Source organism: Hesperophylax consimilis, chromosome 10, assembly GCF_061612785.1.
Source record: "Hesperophylax consimilis isolate HC1 chromosome 10, BYU_Hcon_1.0, whole genome shotgun sequence".
NCBI classification, from domain to species: domain Eukaryota; kingdom Metazoa; phylum Arthropoda; class Insecta; order Trichoptera; family Limnephilidae; genus Hesperophylax; species Hesperophylax consimilis.
The window spans coordinates 13,129,610-13,151,046 of NC_142845.1; the positions used below are offsets into that span (position 1 = coordinate 13,129,610).

Consider the following 21,437-nt stretch of genomic DNA (forward strand, 5'->3'; position numbering starts at 1 on the left):
GAAATCTAATGTTAAAATGGCGCTTCTTAAATCTATTGTTAAAATCATGCATCCCATTGACACAAAAATAATAATTGTGTTGCTGCACATCTCGACACAGGAATTCCCTAGTGAGATGAGCGGCTTTTGTAAAGCTGCACATCTCAACACAGGAATTCCCTAGTGAGATGAGCGGCTTATGTAAAGCTGCACATCTCAACACAGGAATTCCCTAGTGAGATGAGCGGCTTATGTAAAGCTGCACATCTCCATACAGGAATTCCCTAGTGAGATGAGCGGCTTATGTAAAGCTGCACATCTCGACACAGGAATTCCCTAGTGAGTGAAATTGTGGTTTTTTGCATGAATATTTTCAGGAAATCCGTAAAATTTCTAAAATTTCCCAAAACACAAAAAATAAAATAAACGTTTTGGGTTAAACAACATCATTATGTGGAATTTTTCATACTTAGCACTCTATCACTCTCAAAAGACAGGAGCCACAACAGGTTGTGAGTGCAGTTCACTGAGTTGTTCCTAGATGCAGCATGCAGAGTAAAGATTGCGTGATGAGAGCACAAGAAGAAAAACAATATTACTCATAAGTTGGAAGAACAGAACGAAGTACTATGTCTAAAAAGTAAAACAGGAATATGCTTTTACCATGTTGTGACTTGAAAGGCACTTCAGTAAAAATAATGGTAAATATTTACTAAAGTAAGTCCCAGGTAGAGCTCATAAGGCATTCTAACGGGATGTACATTGTATCTTGCATGGTATAATATTAATCAGTGACGGTGTCCATTCTTCTATATTTTTTTTATTTTTTTTTTTTATAATATTTAATTTATATTTAATATTAAATTTACAATTACATGTTATTACATTACATTAAGTTTATTTTCTTTTTATTACAGTACATCGTGATACACCTTTTTTTAGAGCAAATGCTCGTGTTAAAAAGGCGGAGAAACGCGTGTAAATAGTAATTTAACATATTTTTTCAGAGAGTGTAATGATAATGAAAAGAATTTTTATTTTTTAATATAACAAAATAAAAATTTTATATATAACAAAATTTTATCAAATAGAAAAGAGAAAAGGATGTAAAAGAAAGAAAGAGATAAGAATAAGATAAAGAGAAAAGGATTTCAATATAATAATAATTGAGAGATTATATTGTCTTTTTAAGTAAAAACGATTTTAATATGCTATTGATATAGTGCTTTTATTGAGCTTTTGAATTTTTTATAATTCATTTCCAATCTTAAGTTAAGAGGTAATTGGTTAAACCATTTAACACCAAAATATTTATAAAATTGTTGGGCTGTGGTGGTGTTACAGCGCGGGATAGTTATAGAGCCAAGAATACTTTGTCTATTGCTGTTCGAAAAAGTTATTAAGTTGTCAATGTTGAAACAATCTTTATGTATTTGAAAAAGAGTTATTTTTTTATAAATAATATGAAGTGAAGGGACTTTAAATTCTTGAAATAATCTAATTGTGGGGTAATCATACGGTTATTTCAAAATTATTTTTACTAATATTCTTTGGATGATTTCTAAAGGTAAGAGAGAAGTTTTGAATGCTCCACCCCAACCAACAATTCCGTATTGTAATACTGATTGAATTAGTGAAAAATAGATAATAAATAAATACTATAATAAATCCCAGGCAGAGCTCATATTTTTTTTTTTTTTTTTTTTTTTATAGTGAATACCTCACAAGAGTCCCAACTGCTCCCGTCTGGAGCCAGTGAGACTATGGCATCCCCAATCGGGGGATGTTGTGAGGCTGAAGGTAAGTGGGGAAGGGAAAGGGGAAGGTGGGAAAGTACCTGGCTATTCAGATCTAGTCACTAAACACGGCTAAAGCCATTTGGAGCAACGTTTCAATTCTGAATGGTGGTCTTACACCAGGGCGATACTGGTAGTATCTTCCACTCTGGAACGTGCCGCAAATATACTATATATTATTTTAATTAATTAAATGTGAAATAACACAAATTAATCAAATAAAATTTATTTGCGCACGCCGGGTTCGAACCCGCGACCTTCGGAATGGCAGTCCAATGCGTTACCACTGGGCTATGAACGTCATCATAAGGCATTCTTACAGGATGTAAGTTGTATCTTGCTTGATATAATATTAACGTGACGGTGACCATTCTTCTATAATATACGGGATTTTTACAATAGCATTACCTACATCTGTAACCTTTGGAATGCCGAGCTCCGAGGAGGGTAAAAATCTAACCAACAGAACATATTAATGTCAGATTAACATACGGATACGCCGATGCTCAACTTATACAAATTTTTCATATTCAATGGGTATTTTGGCACTGGAGAAGTTAAGATTTTATATATTAGAAGTTAAGATACATTAGTTTTGAGTCTATAGGGAACACACATTTATGTAGAATAATTTTCTCACTTTACCCGCGCAACGTAGTCCTCAAAAGGACTTTTTAACTCCTGACGTCTCGGACAGATCTTACTGCCCATCTTCAGATGCCCTATGTCTTGAGTTTTGTCTCAAACTGATCGCTTTCGCGTGTCTGTTCGATCCAGAAATCAAAACCTAAGTGAGTGCTTCTGAAGATGGACAGTGAGATCTGTCCGAAACATCAGTAGTTAAAAAGTCCTTTTAAGGACTACGTTACATGGGTAAACCGAGAAAATTATTCTACGTCTTACACCCGTAAAAACCTTTATCATAACATATATACAGGGTGTATCTGCACGTACCCGACAAACTTTAACCAGCTATTCCTTAGCACATTTGGAGTAAAAAATGTTATGGGCACTTTGCTGTCCGGTAACATTTTTTTTTAATAAAAAATTTTTCATTCATATTTTCACCACATGTCACAACTGTTTTATCTTTTGTCAAAATTTGAAAACCCATCTGGCAATATTTTATTCGAGTTTCGTTGAATAATGTACGTACGTACCTACATTGGCGCACTTTTACAATCACAACGAAATGGTATGGCACCATTCGTCTCATTTTTAACTATTATTATTTAGTGTGTATGAAAGAGAGAAGATGCTTTTTGACACACTTGCTAATAACAGCTGTTGAACACGAGAAACAATGCCAATGACAGTGACGGAGTGTGGATTTTTTTATAATTTTTTGTTTTTAATTGAAAAAAAATGTTACCGGACAGCAAAGTGCCCATAACATTTTTTACTCCAAATGTGCTAAGGAAAAGCTGGTTAAAGTTTGTCGGGTACGTGCCGATACACCCTGTATAGATGTACATATTTACTTTGTTCACTCGAAAATATTTGTCCGAAGAAATAATTATCTATCTTCTATAAAAATAAAAATGTAAATGTTAGTTTGTTCAAAATCTTAAATCCCCAAAAGTTCTTCACCGATTGCTTTGAAATTTTGATACAACGTTGTATTTAAATATGCGTGTGTTTTTTATGTACATATATTTATGTATTATTTAGATGTCACCTGTGACAGGTAAAACCTTTTTTTAAAACAGCTCCATCTGTTGGACCTAATAGCAAAACGCGATATTGTTTCTTTATCTGCACAGACTGAGCCACAGCAACGCGTGGCGGGGGACAGCTAGTAAATCTGTAAAAACAAGATTGTATCCAAATAAAAAATCTTTGTAGTAGATAAATTTTAATGAGCAGTAAGTATTTCACTTTCCAGAAATGGAAAATAATGTAGTTATTTTGTTTTTTTTTCTTCATATTTTTGTTCCCTCCATCCCGAAACAACTTTTGAAACCGTTCCTTAGTAGCTTTTATTGCTCCCAGATCTGTGAAAGCACTTGATATCACCAAAATAACACGAGCAATTTATTCGAATCATTACCGATAATTATGTTTCGAAATCGATTATCAATATGTAATGTATCGATCGTGTACGTCACTAGAATCAACTATCTTGTAATTTTTGAGATCTATGGTTCACGGTCAAAGCATCTTTCTGTGGTTAGTCCCGTCATTCATTGGATGTCAAACCACGAACGAAACCAGGCGTAATCGTAATTTGTTTTAAAATGTACCGACTATCAGGTAAGTTTATTGAGTTATTATTAAATTCTCTTGTTATGTTATTGAAATATTGTGGGCGATTCCAATACGTGATGCTTTTTATAGAATCCGAAGATGACGAACCAACGCCACAACCGAACTACCAATACACTACGAGTAGTTCGAATGCCGATCTCCCTCAACAGTCTCAGCTTACAGATTCAGGTATTACCCCCGTATTTTAATTTCTGTTTTTACGTTGGCTTTAGAGATATCACAATACAGTTCTTAGCGATTACTTTTCACCGCTGACATTAGTTTTGCAGCAATGTCACGAACGCATTACTTGGTGTTAAAGGCGAATTTGCGGCCGTTGTTTGTGTTTATTTACATTTTCGAATAATTTTTGCTAGTTAAATATTTATACCCCAATTTTAATAATGTGGATTTATGTCAGTGTTTCTAGTTCTTAATCAAATATTTCCTGTGATAACCGCAAGTAATCATCATTGGGTACCTCCCATTGATCTGATTTTAATTTCATTATCATGCAAATTATTTTCGTACTAGTATTCTATTATATTTTTGTATTATTCAAACATTATAATACAAACATGGGTAATCTTTTAGGAACGCTAGACACTTATACACATATTTTTTGATATAACACTTTGATTCAACTTTAACTACTATAAAAGCCAACTATTTACGTCCAGGGGAATGGAAAATACCATTTTTGTTGAAGATTCAAAATTTCAGGCGATTTGACAGTTCGGCCATGTTTTTTTTTCTTGTTTTACATTCATATTGAACCAGCGATTCTAAAAGTTTACTGAAATATGTATAAATATTATTCTTAATGGAGTATGCATGAAACAATGCCATCAAAAATGATTTTTATTAGGTAACCGTACATACTAGTAGGTACCGTAGGGATATAAATGCTGTGATAGTTCTGTAACTCTGAGTAGTAATTTTGTGGAAGTTACCATATTTGTTTTGTGTAATTTTTAGATTCCTCAGATGATGACGAACCCTCGAAATCTTGCCCTATCAAGCGCAAGCGCACCTCCACCGGGGCCTCCTCGCAATCCTCCAGCAGCAGCGCTTCTGACCGTAAGTCCTAATCTGTCAAAAAAATTGATATATAATATTTATCTTGCCTGTTCATACAAAAATCACCAACCTTAAAACACGGTTTTGAGGGTAACCGAATGAAACAGAACATGATAAATAATAGTTTAGGCTAGAGATTTTTTCATTTCATTTTCTTCAATGTTCTCTTTTGTCACTGTTCTATTGTGTGATGAAACCGGTTTTTGTGACATGAACATTTGAATGTTGGCAATAAATACATTCGGTAAAACTTTTGAATGAATGTTGTAAGTTTAAAAACAAACCTATCTCATTTTACCTTCATAAACAATTTTTCAAAATGTGGCAGCTCTAAACTTTGTGTTGGTGACTTTTACCTAATCTTAGATTTTGTAATAATTTTACAAGAATTTTGGCCTTTACTTGAAGCATTTAATCTGTTATGTTTTAGATAACTCACAAGGTGATTCTGACCCTGATGCTCCTCCTTCGTTTGGAAACTACCAGTTTAATTTACCGCAAGCAGACACCAGCGAGCCGCCCAAAGTGCTGCTTCATGGCATCGGTGAAAGGATTATGGTAAGTGATTTATTGAAAATCGAGTTAATGCTATGGGAAATCAGAAGAGGATGAAGAAGTGGTTGATACTCAGTATCGCCCTTATAGCCTGAAAAGGCTTTGGCCGTGTTTGGCGACTAGATCTGAATAGCCAGGCACTTTCCAACCTTCTTCTTCCCATCTTCTTCACTTTCTTCAGCCTCACAATATACCCCAATTGGGGATGCCTATGGGGATACTGGACAATTAAACTTAACAGGGTTGGCATGATTCACCCCGATCCAAAAAACCCAATGGGTTTATGGGCCCACTTGGGATTTTCCAAATATTCATTGGAAGTGGGTTTTTTCAACAATTATGCATACCCATTATGAAAAGAATAGTAAACAATTGAGTTCTAAAAACCATAATTTATTTCATTTTAAGCACTGTAGTAATTATGAGTAATTACTGAGTAATTTTAATAAAATGTTAAATGTATCCCTATAATAGAATGAGACTAAGTAGGAAATATTCTTCAGTGTAAAACTATGTTGAAAATGTAACCATCTGGGTTACGGGAACCTAGATCTATATGTCTTGAAAATTACTTATATTTTTATTAAATATTTAAAATTGTATTTCTTCTAAAAAACGAAAAAGCCACATTAAAGAGTCAGATGTTTTTTCCAAGCCTTAATGAATGTTAATACGTGCATTTGCAGAGGGGTAAGGGCTATGTGGAGGGCAAGGGGCTGGGGAAGTACGGGCAGGGGAGGGTGGAGCCCATCCAGGCGTCCACGCAGCGGGGCCGCGTCGGCTTGGGCTTCCAGTCCTTTTCCAAGGGCAGAAAGTACACTGGGCCCAGGTTCAGCGCCCACATGGAGAACATCACCGCACAAGAAACTCCTGTAAGTAATTATTATCTTTATTCATTCTGGCTTCCTCACAGGTTAGGTTATTACGAAATCAACATTGCTTGCGTACAATTGCATTTGTCTGCAGATGTCAGTATATTGGTAGCAGATTGTTGCAGACAGTTGGTATTGCAGATTTCTGTTTTACCATCCTGAATGTCACTATCCAAGTATATCGTCGAATGAGTCATGTGACAGCCAAGTTGCGGAATTTTGCTTATTGACAACACTTTTTATGATAGATGTGCCTAATTAATAAATTAAAAATATTAAACTAAGAATATTTTATAAATATTTACGTTGATTGCTTTCTGACCCTTGAGGGAGCAGTCTTAGACATACAAACATAATTTATGGAATATTTATGAATATTCTTTTATGGTATTCAGTAAAAATGTTACATCTTCAATTGAAACTTTGAATTCCTTATTATACCCCACTCTACAATTTGTTATCTAGTAAGTAACAGTAAAATGTGGAGGTAAAATTCAAAAAATACATTTTGTAAATATTCAGTACTAGCTGAAGGTCAAGTGTGTAAAATTTCATCAATCTCGAAATAAAACTGTATGTTTGTATAAGAATCAAATCCACGCCGTCCGCCCGCCACAGACACTCTTCTTTATATTAAATAGATGTTATTGTTTTGTAGATATGGATGGAGGAAAGTCCCGATGAGCAGTTGGATCGTGATTTACTAGAATCCTGGATGGTGATGGGGCCCAAGAAGATGACAATTGATGATGAAGTTTGGTTCTGCGAGCCTGAGATACTGCAAGATATTCTTAGCTTAAAGGTTTGCTCATTTTCACTGTTATCATATCATTCGAGATATTAAAAGAAAATCTGGATTTATTCAAAATGTCTTATCTTTATCAATGTATTGTCATGTTTAATATTTGACTTGGATTTTCATGACACATTATAAATGCAGTTCATTATATGATTATTTCCAAGTAAACTGCGAGAGACAACTTTATTTTCAATTCAGTCATGTCACTGGCTTTCACAAACACTTTCCTGTATAAAATGCCCAGACATGGACAATCAAGATTGCCAAGAATCTTGATCAAACACATGTTCTAACATGGAGGATGTTTCTTAATTTAGTAATTTTCTTATCCCTATAAATAATAGAGCAGCCAAATCGACAGTCCTTGTGTAAACTCGAATCTACTAAAAATGCATTTTTGACTTTTTTTTACCAATATAAAATGCTTTTCTTGCAAAAAAAGGTTTCTTTTCGGAAAAAACACACACATAAAAATACGCTCATTTTTTAAATAAAGTCACATATTTGAGGATATGGTAATATGTATGTCTGTTTTTACATTGGATGTCTGTCAATTGCTCCCGGCCGTATAACCTGATAATTATCAGTTGTATTTATGTAAGCCGTGTGATACGGGTCAGTAAGAAGAACTTATTTCTTTATTCAGTAACAATTTTTAGTTCAAACTCTTCCTGAAAAGAGATCTGTCGACTTTGGATGACTGAGTCACCAAGAATTGACAAAACTGGAGAAGGCCTTTATCCAAAGACGTATGTCTGAAGGATCGTTGAGAATTTTACTATGGCAAAACAATTATTTAACTTGGAATATTTATTTGAATTAAATGTTTTCAGACCGGCCTGGACGCCATGAAGCCCGAAGAGTTGCGAAGAGTGCGAGCCGCTTGCAATCCGTTTGAAAAGATCGGCAATGTGTTCTTCATCAACAGGGCGGCCCTAAAGATGGCGAACTTGGACTCTTGTTTCGATTTCATGTTCACCGAACCCAAAGATGAAAACAACAAGTCGGTGGTTTCTTCCAAAGATCTCCTGTACTTTGCAGACGTGTGCGCAGGCCCTGGTGGCTTCACCGAATACGTTTTGTGGAGAAAGAAATGGATTGCAAAAGGTAAGAATTTCACTGCATAATCTGAAGAATCCATCCCTAATGTATTTGTGGTCATTTTGTAAAACACTTATTTTATTTTAATTTAATATACTTCTGCTTTTACATGGCGAATAGGTTCCACAGAATATCTTTTAAATATACAGTACATAATGAATAGGAAAATGGGAAATATATGCACGGGTGGGAAAAAATACAGTAGATAATGAATAGGAAAATGGGAAATATATGTACGGGTGGGATAAAATACAGTAGATAATGAATAGGAAAATGGGAAATATATGCACGGGTGGGAAAAAAATCTTGAAAATAAAAGACAAAAAATTAAATTAAGTCAATTAAAAGAATTGTCTATTTGAATCCATTTTTATTATTAACATCTGCTGTATTGCTGGATTATGCATGAATAAGTTTACAAAATGGAGTTATTGCTAAAGTGTAAACTAGACACCTAAACTAACCAAATATTTTAATTTTACGAAAGATCGACCGCCATGTTTGTTTGTTTTTACGAAATACCCGTCTTTAGCATATTTTGTATGTGTGCACTATAATCTGCCGCCTTTACTAATTGGACACTTGCCCGGTTTTTGGGGTGGCGGATTAGTGAGAGAATACTGTAATAAAAAATCAATTTTACTGATAAACTTATGCAATGAAGAAGTCTAATGATAACGATGATAATTGCTTATCAGTCCACTGTTCGCGGCCTAATCACAATTTTATAATGTATTTGAAGGGCAAAATGACAGTCATGCAATGATAGTCAACCACAGAACATAATAATAATAATAAAAAAGAATATTTTTAAATCACCAAACAATACCTTATCTCAACATGGAGTAGTATTATGTAGTTCACTCCTTGGAGGAATAATATCTATTAGCGATGAGTCATTCATGAGTGAGCTGCACAATTGAGCTAGCTCTTTTCTCAAAAGAAAGACAAACATTCCCGGGTTATGAATAACCTGACAATCTTTGAAAATCTCCTACCACAGTAAGCGGAAAATGTTGCTTGTGTTGTGATGGAGGACTTAGCCAGCCTAGGAATTGAACACACTACGCCTGGGTGGGACCCAAACGCGAAATCAACTCAGCCACTGACCGGTCAATTTTGATTAGCCGGATTCGTACGCCTCCCGGTACAGCGTACTACAGCTCAATTGAATGGTTACTCTTTTTTATCAGGAGTATTTTATAAAAATGTAAAATAGTGCCATTCAAATTATATTATTAATTCTTATTAAATACTCAGAGACATGAACGGCGTTTGACAGTCCGACATATATGAACCTACACATACTCTTTTCGTTTTTTTTTTAAATTATAGCGACTATTTAACCTTCCAGCGGGCGCGTTGAGAAATTTCCCTTGAGCGGGCGCTTGTCGTAAATTTTATGTCATCAAGTTTTCTCCATGTAAGTGGTGTTTTCTTTATACAAATGTCAGGGAATTTTTTTAAGGATATGAAGAATGATAATAGGCAGTAGTTAAAAAAAAAATTGACTTTCTTAAAAAAAACGAAGACATTTTAATATTTCAAAACAAAAACACTCTAAACATTTTAATATTTCAAAACAAAAATTTTTATCGACCTATTTAGTCAGAATCAATATTCCCATCCTTACAATTGTTACAAACCACCTCAACTGAAGAATGGTTCTTGCATGTAAAGGACTGGCAACGGCAACACTTCATTGATGCTGAGGATCTTTTCTTATCCAGTGCACATAACCGACAAACACCGAGTTTTGGAAAGCTTATGTTTTCTTCTTCTGTCATCGGTTCAATTGCCCTACCGTAACTCACTTTGAGAAAAACATTTATATCTTGCGGTAAATGTTTGACATTTGATTTGACTCTAGCATAGCTCCAAGCTCGATGCTTACAACTAAGTGGAAAGAGTGGGGGAAGCGATGAGGCGCGTCTGTCGTAAATTTTACGACAGCGCGCCCGCTGGAAGGTTAATCATTGTACATACAATACAATATGATAACAATAACTACCTTGCATCTTATTTTTCTTGTGGTCCAAGGCGGCGTACTAGTACCAAGAGTCGTACAATCATTAATACCCTGGGAGCCGTGTAGCGGGGGAGTCGTATCAGACGAGTACAGTATTCTCATTGCTCATACGTACTGAGCTCACAGATCCCGTTAGATTCAGTCGACTCTGAGTCGTACGAAAATATTGAGCTGGTACCGTGGCTCCCACTCTTAATAAAATGAGTCATGCATGACCCATCACTAATTTTATTTATTCATTTAAACGCCCTGATGGGCTTTTACATGATACATATTTTACATCATTTACTGCATAATACAGTGATAACAATATCTAAATCTCCATGGACCACATGTATTAACTTTAAAATCGATTCCTCCATTTAAATTGTTGTCTTGTTGGTTTTTTTCTAATTTTAACTCGATTGTTTTCAGGTTTTGGATTTACCCTCAAATCTTCCAACGATTTCAAACTCTCTGAACTTCATGCAGTATCAACGGAAACCTTTACTCCGTTTTATGGCACAAATGAAGATGGTGACATTTACAATCCGCAAAACTTGGAATCACTCAAGAAATTTGTTCTGGCAAACACAAACGATAAAGGAGTTCATTTTTTAATGGCCGACGGGGTAATTTATCTTATAAATTATATTCCTTTTTATTGCTGGTCTTGTGGAGTGTGAAGTGTAAGCCATCCATCCCCTATTGCGGAATGGTCAATGAATTAGAGGTTTTTTTTGCAGTCAATATGCATATTAAATTTTGTAATACTATTTGTAAAGCATTTTAGGTATTGTAATGTTGATTGATAAGTTTAATGTAGCTTCCAAAGTTCCTTCTGAACTAGAAGAGGAAGGATGAAAGTAGGTATTGTAATGTTGATTGATAAGTTTAATGTAGTTTCCAAAGTATCTTCTGAACTAACAGAGGAAGGATGAAAGTAGGTATCGTAATGTTGATTGATAAGTTTAATGTAGTTTCCAAAGTATCTTCTGAACTAACAGGAAGGATGAAAGTAGGTATTGTAATGTTAATTGATAAGTTTAATGTAGCTTCCAAAGTACTTTCTGAACTAGCAGAGGAAGGATGAAAGTAGGTATTGTAATGTTAATTGATAAGTTTAATGTAGCTTCCAAAGTACTTTCTGAACTAGCAGAGGAAGGATGGAAGTAGGCTGAATGTTGTAGAAATGAGATCCCTGAGGCGTATGTGTCTAAAACAAGTGTTAGTGTGAGATTCGGCAAGACTAATGTATTCTTCTTCTTATTATGGTTTCGGGAAGTTATTTTAAAATTATTACAAGATAATACATTACAAAATAATAACAAATTTATAATGTATTATTCCAAGTGAGTTTACTAAACTCATTTCGGGTTGAGAGGATGACGAAGTTAGGAAGGTAGGGAGAATATATGACACGTAAGTGAACAGTAGAAGGAGTCAGGTTCGCCCAAAGAAAACGTGGCACAATCAAGTGAAGATCAAATCAATTTCTTGAATGGAGCCGATGTATGAATGTAAATGAAGCAAGGGGTGCCAAGAGCTAAGACAGAGTTGTGTTGCGGGCCATCCTCTCTGCCTACCCTTGTATTTACTTATTTGGTGTTTATTTTGCAGGGTTTTTCTGTAGAGGGTCAAGAAAACATCCAAGAAATCCTGTCAAAGCAGCTTTACACCTGTCAGTGCATCGCCGCGCTATCGGTGGTCCGGGAGGGAGGCAACTTCCTGGTCAAATTATTCGATGTCTTCACAGAGTTCAGCGTTGGACTAATCTACTTAATGTACAGAAGTTTTGACAAAAGTAAGTATAAACTGTATTTATATATACTACGATATTCTCCTGTTATTGCTATTATTTCATTTTATATTTCCTGTTACTTTCATCTCCTTTCCCTTCCCATACAGTTCAGCCCCATGACATAACCCAATTGGGGATACCATAGTCTCACTGGCTTCAGTTAGCAGGGAGCAGTTGGAATTCTTGTGTGGTATTCACTAGAAAAAATGACCGTATCATTGATGTCTAAAAGAGATGGCGTGAGAGAGAGATAGTAAAGATTATAAAAGAGTTTGTCCACTGTCTCTTTCATTACCTGTCACTCGAGATGATACATTGTGTTAATTGCAGTCTGTCGACTATAAATCCGTCATTCTAATCCTCAGTTGAATATTAATAATTTCAGTCTGCCTCCACAAGCCTAACACGTCTCGCCCTGCCAACTCAGAACGGTACCTCATCTGCAAGGGGAAACGAGCTTCCTCCGACACCATCGAGAGGCATCTCTTCTATGTGAACAGCTTACTCTACACTTGCTCACAGAAGAAAGGAGAAGACGTCAGAAGTCTAGTACCGCTGGAAGTCATTAAGAAAGATGAAAAATTCTTTAATTATATTATGGACAGCAACAATCGGTAAGATCATTTTTTAATCAACTTCATTCTTCTTCATTACATTGGCCATTATCAGGGCAATATTCACCTGGAACAACTTAGCGTAACTACAATTAAAATAGTCGCATAGGTTTCTAAACCGTGAAGCGCGGCATCTTGTCTTTTATCAATTTTCCCCTGAATTATCACTTGATTTTTCTTACATTTGTCCCTCTTGATGTAACCGAGATTTCTTCTTTCCTAGTACAATTTTTGGTCATTTAATTAGGAACTTCTATTTAGTTCTTTCCAGGGTATTTTGAGAATCCACAATTCAAAGACTTACTTTAAAACTTAGGTTTAGGTGTTTCATAGAAAGTCAAATGTAGTATCATCAAATGGCCATTTCGCTTTTTTTTTGCCATTTTAAATTTTACTGGTTAAACCCCGAGTCTGGGTCAGTTTCAGCTTTTGAATAATTTTTGATCAGCAGAAAACAGCTGTCATGTCGTTATGCTTGTCAGCTTATTAAAATTTGATAGAAGGCTGAAATGGACCTAGAATCGGGACTAAAGGGGACTTTTCAACCAAATGGTCTGTGATAAATGTAATGATGTATTGGGATTTCGATGATAATTTAACGTATTGAATTTGTGTGAAACACCCCAATTTCACTGTTTATCTGCAAGTATGCAACTACTACTACTATGTGTAACTAAAAAACGCATTCAACTACTACTACCATGTGTAACTAAAATACGCTTTAAACTACTACTACTACTATGTGTAACTAAAAAACGCATTCAACTACTACTACCATGTGTAACTAAAATACGCTTTAAACTACTACTACTACTATGTGTAACTAAAATACGCTTTAAACTACTACTACTACTATTATGTGTATGTACTACTATGTGTATAATACGCTTTAAACTACTACTACTACTATGTGTAACTAAAATACGCTTTAAACTACTACTACTACTACTATTATGTGTATATACTACTATGTGTATAATACGCTTTAAACTACTACTACTACTATGTGTAACTAAAATACCCATTAAACTACTACTACAACTGTGTGTAACTAAAATACCCATTAAACTACTACTACAACTGTGTGTAACTATTGTTTTTGTTTTTAGAATCGGAACGCAGCAGAAGGTTAGTCTTCTGAAGCTGATTGACTACCATGCAAACCCTAAGAGTATTGAGGAAACCAGGCACAGTGAAATGAGAACAGCGTGCTTAAAAATATGGAAAGTAAGTATCTATGGTACATATATTGCAAAATATCATTACGCTTTCAAAATCTTCCTCTGTTAACTTGCTTTTCACTTCACTTTACATATAAAGTGAAACTTTCTTGTAAGCTTTTCCAAGCAAAACTTCTTAAAGACGGCTTCCGTGGCCGAGGGGTAAGGCCCTATATGAATTTGTGTTGTTTCACATATTACTCATTAGAATTAATACATAGTACATGTGCGGCACGTTCCAGAGTGGAAGATACTCTAAGTAACGCCCTGGTGTAAGACCATCATTCAGAATTGAAACGTTGCTCGAAACGGCTTTGGCCGTGTTTGGTGACCAGATCTGAATAGCCAGGTACTTCCCTTCGTTCCTCTTCTCTCTCCTTCCCTTCCCCACTCCGAATGGGGATGACATAGTCCCACTACCTCTGGATAGGCAGAACCATACTAGATAGTTTCCATAGATAACATAATATGAAGGTTTATTAGTTTTCTGACAGTTTTTTTACCATACGAAAGAAGAAGATTATGTTGATAGTTATATTTTATATTATTATTTTTTGTTATTATAGATACCTGATCAAGTGAGGATGGTTTCGCACCCTTCAAATCACAAAAACTCCCTGAAAACAATTCTAGACCTTATGCAAAGTGGTTCACGGAAGGACTTTGACGCCGAATCATTCATGCAAGACTTATTATTCCGGCCCAAGATAGTCCGGCGCCGTGAAGATCTCGTCGATAGTAACTCCAAGAAACCTGTGATCCAGTCGTTGTACGATTGGAAATTCGTATTTTTAAATAATTTCACCAACGAGACTACAGATAACAAATTTAGTTTTTATATGGGTAAGTGTAAATATTAAACACTTTATTTTTATAATAAGTTTGATGTTTTTAAGATATCTGCTCGATTTTTTTTATAATATATATATATAAACCGGTCGGTGGCTGAGTTGACATCGCCTTTGGGTCCCACCCAGGCGCAGCGTTTTCAATTCCTCGGTTGGCTCCTAAGTCCTCCATCACAACACAAGCAACATTTTCTGCTTACTATGGTGGTAGTAGATTTTCAAATATTGTCAGGTTATTCAAAACCCGGGAATGTTTGACCTTCTATATCCTTCTGCTGATCAAAATTAATTTAAAAGTTGAAACGTTCTTAGAATCGGTATTTAACTGAGATCTTTCAATTGTCAAAAAAACAAAATGGCGCTCAATGACCATTTGGTGACAATATTTTGAATTGCTTTAAAACAACCCGTTCTAAGTAGAAAAAAATAGTTAGAAGTTTATCAATTTGCATTAATTCACAACAAATGGACTTGACGAATTAATTATTTTTATGTTATGTATTTTTCACAGTTAATTAAACATTTATATTTTCGATAGGTTCGTCGGGCTCAATGGTGTTTCAGCTAGAAGGTAAATACTGGCGGCCGACTCACGACTTCAGACTGCCGGCCGGTACGCTCATCCTGGCCGAGAAGGTCAACGAGAACTTCCGTGAGGGCCGTGGCATGCGCAGGACCGCCGGCCTCCACATAGTGGATGCCTACTGCCTCGGCGGCGAATGCATCTTTCACAAGACTCTGCAAGAAAGGTACTTTTAATACAAAATGAACAAAACTTTCTTATTTAGATCAAAGTTTAACAAACTTATTTGACCACCAACCCTTTACAGAGATATGTTTCTTTAACGCTCCCCTGGGAAAACTCTACGCTTTATGTTTAATAATAACTATTTGCAAAACATCTTTTAGCTGAAATTTTGGAAGTTCGTAAAATTTTTATTAAGGACTAACTGACGTGTACCCGGCGTTGCTCGGAGACTAATAAATGGTTTTGGGTAAAGTTTTGAGGTTATGAGACCTTTTAAAGATATACAATTCCGTAGTACTTTATTTTGATGTATCTCATAAGGTTTAGCCAGCGTTTATCAGGTCAGCCAAATTTTTTTACGACTTGATTACAAAACATTGACGTTTCTCTATTTTTTATAACTATAATATGAGTGAACGGTGATTTTACGGGGTGGTTTGATATCACAAAAGGTGTTAAACAAGGCTGCGTAATGTCACCGTGGTTATTCAATCTATACATGGATAATTGTATGCAAGAATTGAAAGAGGTGGGATTGGGGGCGAATTTGAATAATTTGAAAGTATGTTGCCTGTTGTATGCTGATGATGCGGTGCTGATTGCTAATAGTATAGAAGATCTACAGTCTCTCGTGTCTAGGATGAACGAAGTATGCATGAAGAATGAGTTGATGATGAATGTAAGTAAGTCTAAAGTAATAGTGTTTGAAAGAGAGAGTACGAAAACAGTGTGCAATATAATTGTGAATGAGGAATACTTGGAGCAGGTGGATGAGTTTGTGTATTTAGGAAGTATGTTTACGAGAGATGGGAAGGCTGACAGAGATATTGAAAGAAGGGTAAATGCAGGTAATTCCGTTAATGGAGGACTGAACGCCGTTGGCGCTAACAAAAAATTGTCCAAAGAAGCGAAGTTAGCAGTCCACAACGGAGTGCTGGTACCTACCTTGATGTATGGAAGTGAGGCATGGAACTGGCAAAGAAAGGATGAAAGTAGATTGAATGCTGTTGAAATGAGATCCCTGAGGCGTATGTGTGGTAAAACCATGTTTGATCGTGTGAGGAATGTGGAGATCCGCAAAGAGTTCAAGGCTGATGTAAGCGTAATGAGTAAGATTAAGAAAGGGACGCTTAGATGGTTTGGGCATGTAGAGCGAATGAGCGAAGATAGGAGTGTAAGGAGGATATATGATGCAAATGTGAATGGTAGCAGAAGTCGGGGACGCCCGAGGAAGACATGGCACGATCAAGTGAATCAGATACTAGAGTCGGGCCATGTCAAGAGTCAGAATAATAGAAGAGTATGTATGAGACGATGTATGAATGTGAATGAGGCAAGGAGTGTGTGCCAAGACCGAGTTGTTTGGCGGTCCGTCCTCTCTGCCTACCCCTGCGGAGAAACGGCGTGATGGTTAGTTAGTTAGTTATAATATGAATGTATTAAATATATATAAACCTTCTGAAAGAAATTCTTTAAATGATAGTGAAAACTCTATCAAAATCAGTTGCGTAGTTTAGAATAACTAAGCGCACAAACAGACAGACGCGGATAGCGACTTTGTTTTATACTATTTAGAGATAAACGTAACGTACGTTATAATGTACGCGTTCAAAGATGGATTAAATTTAATTATTTTAATGAAAATACACTTTGTAAGTATGTATTAAGTATGAAAGTGTATATTATAACATATGTTTTGTTTGTTTGCCTTTAAAAAGGAAGCAAACATAATTGTGGAAAGTGCCTCATTTGTTAAGAACTGCCATCTTGATAATTGATTGGTTGCAAATGCATTTTGTATGTTTCTTACCTTGTAACCTATTCTTCTTCATCAAAAACTGCACACATAACAACAGATACAGAAGGGAAAATGCAGCTCTCAGTAACAGACCATAGATGTGATTCAGATCTCAGACCTTATTGCCGTCACCGCCCGCTTACTGCCCTTTAATGTCGTTGCCTCGTAGCCCTCCTCCACCCCCTGGATCTCCCAAAGATTCCCAGGAGGATCTGGGAATCATCTAACAATACTTGGGTCCATTAAACGATTTATTTGATTCTAATAAATTTGTCCCTTTTCAGATATGACAAAATCGAACTTTTCTGCAGGGCGCACAGCAAGCCCCTCCTCATAAACAGTGAGAAGATCCCCATGCGCTGTAAAAAGCTATTCCGCCTTGAGAACCTCGCAGCCGAAGTAGATAAATTAGTCAAAAGGCAGCTAAAGAAGATGGACATGGCCAATACGACACCGGTACCAAATCTTTTCGACAACAGCGATCTGTATTACGTCACCAAGTCGGTGTTGCTGATGAAGGATATTAAAGGTAATTACTATGTGTAACTTATATTAATGCAAAACTCTTTAACGGTGAAATTCTCTCGTACGATTTTCCAGGGACCGGAAATGTTAACTTTGTTAGTGAGATGAATTAGGTCATTTTTTATTTCAAGCTTTGAGGGACCGAAAAACAAAACTTATTAAGCATGAAACCTTATGCGATAACTTCTTTACCCCTCGAGGCTAGACAATACAATATAGTATCATCAGAGATTTATTTAGAAATATTTGCACTTTGCATTCAATTTCAAATTGGTTTTCTCTCTTTCGAAAACTGTTTATACCTTAATATTTAATAGAAAAAATATAGAACGGTGTAAGTAGGTTTCACTGTGTAAGCTTTTTTTAAGAGATCCGAAAGAAATATAAAAATAAAAAAAAAATGGGAAAAATCTCAAATATTATGTGGTTTCCAAAGTAGGCTATTTTTAATTATCAAGAGACCGATGATAAGAGACTTCTTTCTTAAGTGTGAAACTTCACATGGGAGGTTTTACAGTATTTAAGTCTACCCATAGACATATGAATATTAGTAGACCTGCCCTAAGTGATTAAAAGCGTATAATTCCCCACTCCCCATACCGGTTCCATTGGAGCCGGCTGTGCTCGCGTATGGCCTCAAGTGAATTTAGAAAACGTGACGTCATCATTCTTGTGCGAGCTATGGTCGAGGCATCATCGGTTCATTTTACGAAATAACACGGCAAAATGGTGGCTTGTGGTATGAAAACTTGTAAAAATAGACGTGAAAAAGAGAATAAACCCAATTGTCGTATTACATTCCATATACACGGTGTCCGGAAACTCGTAGTACAAGCGGGAAACTGGAGAATCTACACCACATGGGGAACCCAAAAAAACATAAAGTTTTTTGATTTGAGCATTTTCAAAAAAAAAAAAAAAACCAAAAAAAATTATTTTTCGGCTATTTTAGGGTTAAAGTTTTTTCTGGTGTTTAGGGTTGAATAACAGATGTCTTAACCCTGCAGAGCAGAAATATTTTATGATTACACCGGGTTAAATGAAGGGTGATTTCAAAATAATGCTTCAAATCCGAGTTTCTTCATTTGTTTTACTTTCAAATAGTTTTAATTAGTTGGGTACTTTGATCTTCAGTAATAATCTATAAGAATTTGATTAAGAAAAAAAAAAAAAAAAATCAACTTCAAACTCGATTTACTCGATAACGAAAGCTCAAATAAAAAAATAAATATACTACAAAATCGACTCCAAATGTGATGTAGATTCACCAGTTTCCCGCTTGTACTACGAGTTTCCGGACACCCTGTATAAGCATTATTTTACTTTATTTTAAGCATATTCACATCGTATAATATGGATCAGTTGTAGAAACATATACTATCACATCGAGAAACGTCTGGACGCGAAACACAAAGCTGGTTGGTTGCTGGGAAGTAGATTATGAACATTTATAAAAGTGTCTTAACTAAATACGTAAACGAAATATTCGACTCTGAAAATAGAAGAAATTTATTTTGCCGAATTTGGACTTCGCAAATTTGTTCATAACGTGGCGAGTAATTTGCGCTCCCATGTAAAAATGTCTATTCATTGAAAAGCAGATTTTACTTTTAAGAACTAAATGGTGATATTATAATGCGAGATGCCTATATACTGTCAGATTGATTTATTGACGAATCACAGTCAGCTTCACCCCCTTCGTTCTTCAACAGTTGATTTTACCCCTCGCCATTATCTTCTCGTCTATATATTCATATGTCTGTGAGTCTGCCCTATTTCTGATATAATAAGCTAAGGCTGACAGATTGTGGCCTATCATAAAAATACTTTTTTACAAATAATTGTTCAGTGCAATGTTTGTCTTATATTTCCCTCACTACACAATTCGGTTTTCGTACAATTTATTTTATCTTCTAATGTATGAATATTTCAATTATTTTCAGCTCCCTGGACCAAGGCCTATTCCAAAAGACAAAATAAGATTTATTATTTTAATTCATCGGACAACAATTCTTCGTATGAATTCATCAATGAATCAATTTTGGATGCAATCAGTGGATTAAAACACCATCTGGAATGGCAAAATGTAGAAACTGAATGCCGCGACGATCCCATGATAAGATACCTGACTAACCAGTAATGTTAGCATTAAAACACCTGACTTCTTAATCTTAGCGTGAAGATGCCAATGTTACACTCGAAAATATGTTGTTAACTACATATTATATTGTTTATTAAAATAAATATTTTTATTTATCTATGCAATGTGATGTATTTTATTTATTCGAAGTCTTTAACCCTTTTAAGAGCTGGTAAGAATATTCAATTAATAAAAATACATTTTTGTTAAGGCCAACCATGAAGACTGTACCATACATGATTTTTGTGTTAACAAACCCTGTAGAAGTAATATCCAAAGGCAAAATGAATGTATAATGCTGACACTGCAATAAGGAAGTTGAGTAAAAAATATCTTGACTTATAAAAAATATGTTCATGTAGATCAAAAAATATCGATTCTAAATATATAAATATATTTCTATATTATTATTCTTAGAATTAGTTAAACGTTCTTGAAAAAGCATTCAATAGCAATAGACTGTATACGCTCCACGATTGGTTGAAAGAATTCTGACGTCACATGTGTCGTGATTGTACGTACAACAGATCACCTATGGTGCATCTCTTTCTATTACATGAGAGATGGTCGGTTTAGATGAGAGAGGTGTATAGGCCAAAGGTTTATTTGGGTTTGTCAAATATATGTACGTATTTGTTGTTATTATTATATGAAATGGATTTCTAAAGATACATATTCGTATAGTGCTTTATAATAATATGTTGTTTATTGCATAACTTAGAAGTTTTTATTATTATACATGTCACATAGCATGTGATACACTTCAGGCCGCCGGCCGCCCAGAAAAGTCAAACAGTGAACTGGACTGTAAACCGTTATTTTACTATTGGTCTTTACTTTTCTGCGCGGTGGTCCTGAATTCGCGCGGGGAACGTCAACAAGTAGCGACGGCAATACCGTACAAGTACCGTACCGGGCGAGAAAAGCAAATATTCTAACTTAAAATATTAATTTAACTATGAAATCTTAATCAATTTTCTTTTTTTTTAATAACATCAATTCTAATAGACGGTTAACATTGGTAAAAAAATTACTGGAATTCCTTGTTGAAGAATTACAAATTTTTCGATACAAAATGCTTATGCGACGTGGTTTTCACAGTTCGAATGACGTCACACCACACCCCGCCTCTTACCGCTCGGATTCCGCTCGTTTTGGCGGGCTTAATAAAATTTAAACTTTGAGAATTAATTTAATTATGAAAACAAACTTAAAAAAAAAAAAAAAATATACCAGTATTTAAGTTTGAATGCGAACATTAAAACGAACGATAAAAAAAAAATAAAAAAAATGGACTCAACTTCCT

General features: G+C 35.3%; 1 protein-coding gene across 1 annotated transcript; it reads left to right on the top strand.

The window, feature by feature from the left end:
* Nucleotides 1-3,952: 3,952 nt before the first annotated feature.
* On the top strand, nucleotides 3,953-20,248 carry Cmtr1 (Cap methyltransferase 1). Its single transcript, XM_089636605.1, has 15 exons — nucleotides 3,953-4,028; nucleotides 4,113-4,211; nucleotides 5,001-5,102; nucleotides 5,533-5,660; nucleotides 6,344-6,529; nucleotides 7,188-7,331; nucleotides 8,162-8,435; nucleotides 10,873-11,069; nucleotides 12,058-12,241; nucleotides 12,624-12,852; nucleotides 13,962-14,079; nucleotides 14,639-14,915; nucleotides 15,459-15,669; nucleotides 17,751-17,995; nucleotides 19,935-20,248. Exons 1-15 carry the CDS (start codon nucleotides 4,013-4,015, stop codon nucleotides 20,129-20,131), a joined length of 2,607 nt encoding a protein of 868 aa, XP_089492731.1. The 5' UTR covers nucleotides 3,953-4,012; the 3' UTR covers nucleotides 20,132-20,248.
* Nucleotides 20,249-21,437: the final 1,189 nt, after the last annotated feature.